At 43.6% G+C, this 6,884-nt stretch overlaps 1 protein-coding gene across 1 annotated transcript; it reads left to right on the forward strand.

Annotated features, from left to right (window-relative positions):
• Window positions 1–4,396: 4,396 nt before the first annotated feature.
• Window positions 4,397–6,580, forward strand: LOC308378927 (C-signal-like; the record flags this gene model as incomplete). Its single annotated transcript, XM_080855954.1, has 6 exons — window positions 4,397–4,540; window positions 4,628–4,682; window positions 4,838–5,025; window positions 5,216–5,377; window positions 6,055–6,165; window positions 6,467–6,580. 6 exons carry the CDS (start codon window positions 4,397–4,399, stop codon window positions 6,578–6,580), a joined length of 774 nt encoding a protein of 257 aa, XP_080712080.1.
• Between the last annotated feature and the right edge of the window lie 304 nt (window positions 6,581–6,884).

Below are 6,884 nucleotides of genomic sequence, written 5' to 3' on the forward strand. Positions count from 1 at the left end.
ACAGACACAGACACAACCACCAGCACAGCAAGCTCTCAAGCGAAGGAAAGTGAGACTGGCAGAGGGAGAGAGAGGGAGAGAGAGAGAGTAAAAGAGGGAGAGTAAAAGAGGCTGAGATAGAGATTGAGCGAGAGAATCCTTAACGGAAATGACTCCATTCCTTTTTTTTGCCCCCGTTTGCCAACCAAAATGCATGGACTTCTTTTGGAAGCTTATTTTTCCTAAACTCTGTCTGTTAAATCCAACCTTGTATTCCCCGACACCAAGGATCCTGGAGACACATAAGTGCATTTAAAAAGAAGAGAAAAACATTTGTATTAGTGTTTTTTGTGCATGTGAGTGTACACCTAAAAGCCAGCACTGCCTGTCTTACCTGGTCTGCCAAAGGAACACACTGCCAAAATGTTTTTATCATGTGAGAGGGAGGGGCCTCCCCCGTGTGTCTTTTCAGCATTCGGTATTCGTGCACGGCGTCTCTAGAAGCCAGAGAGCCGATTTGTGCCGGTTGTGTTTTATCCCGCCGCTTTAGCCTGTACACTCTTTTCGGCTTTTGTCAGTGTGCTGTCTGTGTTTTTAATACATCCCCGAACATCGTGTGGTGCGGGCATCTCAGCTTACCGCCAGCAAGTCACAGGAATAGCCTGCTAGATCGATTGGCCATGGAGATGGCAGGAAACACACTGCCAAAATGTATCAGCCTCCCACGGTTTTAATCTCATCTATATATTACTGTCAAAGGAGATTCTTGGAACACATTTATTTAATTGTTTAATTGTTTATGCCTCCCTGTCTTAAATCAGGTTTTGATGTTTTTTGTGGTTCAAATTAAAATTGGCCCAGAAGAAAAGAAAAAAGAAGACTACGGCTACTAAGGCTATTTAACTGTTTAGGCTTTTTTTTCTTTGTTTTTGTTTTATGTTTTGTTTGCAGAAACAGGGATGTTTTCATTGTGGCCGAGGTCGTTCCATTCCACTGTTGTCTTATCTGTCCGATTGCCTCTTGATTGACCCGTCTCTTCAGATAGTAGATGTTGGCATGCATGTTTGAGGCTCATGCATGTGCAGACCACGGACTTGCGGGAGCTGTGAGTTGTGAGCTGTGTGGCCATTGAAGAGGTTATGGGAGAACAGCCAGCCTGTTCCCACAGCCAAATTACTGTGTACCAGTTCTTGCACTACTGCCTTTCATTTAGTGCCATTGAAACCAATGATACAATATTTACATAATAAAGTCACCGAAAACAGACTAATCCAACTGTGTTTTTTGCAAACAGACAGAAATGTATCCACAGGGGCAAGCAAATGTCAGTCTGCTAACCGTTGCCATGCTACATATTTGCCATCCGCTCTTGAGTCCAGTCATGGGCACCATTATGAGAAGGTGATGAATACCTGATACCTCATATCACTGCAAATATACCTCCCCCCCTTTATTCTCTGCACAATGTCCTTTTATCTCTCCCTCTTTCTCTCTCTCCCTCTCTCTCTCTCTTACTCTCTCTTACACACAGTTACTACATGCTGGTTGATATAAATTATTCTCTTGTGAAGGAGCCGACGGCTTTAGTCGGCCAGTACTAACAGTAAGATTTTACACGAACAAAATGAATCACAGAACGCCTAAGCGCCTTCCACATAGGGATTCACTTGACCTTTCAGCCAGGTGTGTATTGACTCATGGTGTGCCAGGTAGTATCGGAGCTGCACCTCACCCATTCTGCTCTGCCCAATATTTTAATCTCACCATGACAGTTGATTTTTTTAAATGATGTGTTACATTTACGGTGCTGCCTAGTCATGCTGAGTCCTGCATGGCTGCATGCGCAAAATGCTAAATGTCTTACAAGTTCATTATGACTTAAGCAAATGGAACTTTCAAGTAACAATTCTAATTAGAGATATCAGACTTCTCAGGAGTGTGTGTTTTACACTGATTATGAAGTCTATTAGAGTCAGTTTGTACCCTTTCAAATACACAAGCACATCCATCTTGTTCACAGTCTCAAGCTTGTACTCCCACTGAAGAAGCTCCTGTAGTTTATAGTATAACATGGAATTCGGGTGATAAGCCGGTTTTAATATGAATAGCATAACCTGCCCCCTCTTCTGGGATGGCATAAATGTCATTGTAGCCCTCTGCAGACAGAGTGCTGCCATCAATGTGATCGCAGCTCAGGGAGCCATGGATGGAAATTATAATTGGCTGACTGTGAAAGGCAACAGCGTTGTAAAACCAATGTTAAATCACATCCCAGGACTGAGCCTGAGGTGTTTTATTACATGAGATGGCAGTGCTGGATCTTCATGAGTGATACTGTATGTGCAGTCACTGATTTGATGACATTGTGATGATGTATTAGCCGAAAAAAATCCTTTCTGTAAAAGCAGAAGGGGATTCAGTCGAATTACTCTTTTACACAGAGATAAAATAGTATTTTGATTGACAATCAGGGGGAAAAGAAACATTAAGTTTTTATGCTGTAATTTCATAATATGTATGTTTATGCAAAATGTAGTTCTCTATCTGACAGCTGTCAAGCTAAGAAGGCACCGGATGCCTAAAAGAGCCCGGGTGACGTAATGTTGACTCTTGAGTGACAGTTTCTATGCCAACGTTAGCATTACGTAACCCGGTCACCGCGTACCCCGGCCGCTTATTAGCTTTAAGTCTCAAGAGTCGTTCGAAAGCCATCAGCTACTTTTTAGTCGCTTAATATTGTGCCTAAACGGACACTACGCATCTGGACACTTTTTAGCTATCAGTCAGAGAGTCTCAAGAGTTGTTCGAAAGCCATCAGTTACTTTTTAGCCGCTTAATATTGGCTGCCGGTCTTTTGTAAGTAAGCACTCATCAACAGGTTTCGCCGCTAGCATCTATATTGCTAATAGCAATTCCTCCTTTTGTGCGACAATATTAAGCTACTAAAAAGTAGCTGATGGCTTTCGAACAACTCTTGAGACTCTCTGACTGATAGCCAAAAAGTGTCGGGGTACATAGTGTCCGTTTAGGCACAATATTAAGCGACTAAAAAGTTTTAGCTACACCTGCCTGATGGTATTCTGTAAGTTAGCAATGTCCGCTAGCATATCAAAGCTAGCAATCCCCCGTTGTTCTTTAGTAAAATGTTGTGCAAACAATGCCCTGTTTTGTTCAAATGTAATTGTGGGTGCCGTCAGATATGTCTAAAAATCACAACACATTAAGGAGTTTCTTAATTTAAGCACAACAACAGATGAATAGCTTCAAGCTAACAAGATAGCTCGTTACACTAGCACGAGCTAGCTAGCTGATGGAATGTGCTTACTTTGATACATACATTTGATTTATATAAACTAGCGAATCAACAACTTTCCTACCAAAGTCAAACATCAAGTACATGGTTGTTTTGGTTGGTTTATTGTAGGTCAAATACAAGCAAGCCGGTCTCAGATAGCGAAGTTCAATGCAATATGTTCTGAAGTAAATCGCGTTATGAGCGATAAAGAGCCCAGGTGACGTATTGGCGTTGGCATAGCAACTGTCACTCAAGAGTCGTTCGAAAGTCAACATTACATCACCCGGGCTCTTTTAGGCATCCGGTGCCTTTTTAGCTTGACAGAGCCACATGTGCTATTCAAAACATGTATGCCACAGTTCAAACACACTCAATAACACACACACACACACACACACACACACACACACACACACACACACATCAGAGAAGTGCTATGTCACTATTATCGTTTATATTTTTCTGAGAACAACACCGGTGACACTAGTTGAACTCTTTAATTCTGCTGTCTCCATGGTGATCTGATTGCAACTTTCCACCCACCGTCTGAGCCACACACGAGCGCTAACAGCAGCAGCAGGCGTTTCTTCCCATGGCTTCTCCACTCAGGGGCCAGCGCTTCCTGCCAGACTCTTTTTTGTTTACTGTAGGCACCCCATTTTTCATGCTCCGCTCTGCTCAAACACAAACAGAACACTGTTGCCAAACTGTGGTCTCTTGATCTCCCCAACCTCATGGCCTGGGGGGTTTGGGGGATGTGTGCTGACAGTGTTTACATTTACAACCCCGCACCCACCCACTGTTCCACTGTATTTCCAACATCTATCCCACCACCCACCTTCTAGTTCCTCTTTCCGCACGCACGTCCCCACCTCCAATCCCATCTGCCACAGCCCTTCTCTCATCGGCCGCCGCTCGGCCCGGCATCCCCGCCCGTCGGGAGCCTGTGACTCAGCGCAAACTATCCCATCCTCTGTAGACTAGGAGTGGCCAAGGCCCTTAATAAATACTTCAACTGGTTCTGAATGGGATAAACAGGTTATAAATCCGTCCTTAGAGCACAAGGTGAAAGTGCACTGTACAGAGCGAGAGAAAGAGAAGAGAGAGTGGAAAAGTAAGACCATGGCAGGAAAAGCATGCAGTGTTCTGATCACAGGAGCCAATCGTGGCCTGGGGCTGGAGATGGTCAAACAGCTGGCGGAGATGTCCTGTCCAGGCCGGAAGATTTTTGCTGGCTGCCGTGATCCCAGTGCTACCAAATCACAGGTGAGAGTTCAGCAGAGTCATGGTGACTAGCGCCAAAGCGTTTGCGTTTGTTTTCTGCTGGTGTGAACATTCTTTCATGTGCTACAGGGTCTACAGGAGCTGGCAAAGAAGCACCCTGGAGTCATTCATGTTATTCGCCTCGGTAAAGAAGCATTACAGATCTATTCCAATTCTAGGGCATCCTACTCTCTATTGATTACATAAAGGATCTATTCCACAATATTCTAAAAGAAATTAATATGTTGTTTAAGGATGCTATTAATGAATTAATTGATTCTTGGGTACCGTTTCTCTCAGACACCACCGATCCATGCAGCATTAAGGAGTCTGCCAAGCAGGTGAGTTTGGTCCTGGGGAAGAATGGACTCAACCTGCTGGTGAACAACGCTGGGGTGCTTGCCCACAGCACCATGCAGACCACCGGAGCCAAGGAGATGCAGGACTCCTTCAACACCAACATTGTGGGAACCATGATGGTCACCCAGGTAATGGTGAAACAAGTCAAATTAGGGGTGATATTCAGGGCAGCAGAAACCTTTGACTTCAAAGTCAAACTCAGAAAGGGACTAATTTGAGTGTTTCAAATATACAGGTATAGGTCTCTCTCTTTCTCTCTGTTTTTTTCTCTCTCCCTGTCTGTTAACCTTTTCCTCTCCATCCTTTCCTGTGTTTAAGGAGTTTCTGCCGTATCTGCGTGTGGCAGCCAAGAGCAGTGGGAAATCAGGGATGTCCTGCAGCAAGGCAGCTGTGGTCAACATCTCCACAATATTGGGCTCCATATCAACTGTTTCTGACATGTATTCCTTCTTCCCTGCCATTTCATACCGCGTTGGCAAGGTACTGACAATGGCACCGTCGCATTTGTTACGTCCTCATGTCCCTTACCTCCCTTTCCTGTCCTACAGTGAACACGCACTCCATGATGTTGCTCTGTCCACAGTAAAGCTATAATCCTCATTCCTTCTCCCATGGCTGCCTGAGCGCTTGAGCTCTACCTTCCTGAGTGATCCATCTGTGGAACTCTTGATAACACACCTGAACACACCTTATTCAGCTGATCAGAGGCATCACAGTTACACTTCAGTGAGCAGACAGACAGACAGACAGACAGACAGACAGACAGACAGACAGACAGACAGACAGACAGACAGATAGAAATATTTAGCTATATTTAAGATGGATCTATCATACATGATTTTTTTTGGGGTGTTTGATGCATTTATTTCAAGAAATAAATATAATGAAATCCTGTACACCACAAACAAAATACATATAAAGGCATTTGTAATCAACAATAACTGCATATTGCACCTTTAAAGATAACATCAAAGCTGAATGATAACATAAACCTTGTTAATACAAAAACAATATTTGATTTTGAATTGCATTTTATTGTATTGTATTACATGTATTCAACATTATTGTACCAGAGGCTACCTGCCCACGGATGATTGCAACACTCTTACCTGCTGTGACATCATCTAAACTGGAGCACTGCTCTGTCTCCCCCACAGGCCGGTCTGAACATGCTGACTGTCTGTAACGCAGTGGAATTCAAGGAGGATGGGATCATGTTTACACTCCTACACCCAGGATGGGTGCGCACCGACATGGGGGGAGAAGGGGTGAGTGTCTGCGTAGTGTGTAATAGTTTGACCAGAGGTGTTGTAGATTCAAAGATGCAACAGACTGCTAATGCAAAGTGCCTACATATCTGACCAGACTTAATCATCCACACTTAATGAGTGAATCTGTGAGGTTTGTTCCTTTGTTGGGTCCCAAGCCTGAGTTGGGTCTCAAACCTGGATACATTGGTTATATGTATGTTTTATTCAGAGATGGTCGTCTTTGTTGTTTGTGTTTTCTAATGTGTGAAACACACTTTGTAATACTTTGACTGACTGTGTGTGATTTATTGACCACTAGGGGGAAATTGACGCCACTGAGAGTGTCAGTGGTATGCTGCGAGTTATGGATTCCCTGACTGAGAAGCAGAACGGTGCTTTTCTGGGCTACAACGGAAAACCAGTGTCCTGGTAAAAATGTCTGTCTGGTTACCATCTAACTCAGGCATCTTACGCAATAAAATGTTTGTTTAAAAGATCCATGAATACTTGTCCCCCCCCCTTGCCCCCCCCCCCCCCCCCCTATGTTTGGCCTTGTATAACATATTCTAAACAATAGTTAATGCAATCAATAAAGTTAGATAAAAAAGTTTTGTGTGTATACATTTGATTTATTTAAAACTGTTTAATTAGTTGGCCACAGCTGATGGATTATGCTCCCAAAATAGTTCTCTAGCCAAAAGCACATTTAATTTTGTCAGGACCCGGCTTGTGAGCCG

This window comes from Sprattus sprattus, assembly GCF_963457725.1.
Source record: "Sprattus sprattus genome assembly, chromosome: 18".
Classification (NCBI taxonomy): Eukaryota; Metazoa; Chordata; class Actinopteri; order Clupeiformes; family Clupeidae; genus Sprattus; species Sprattus sprattus.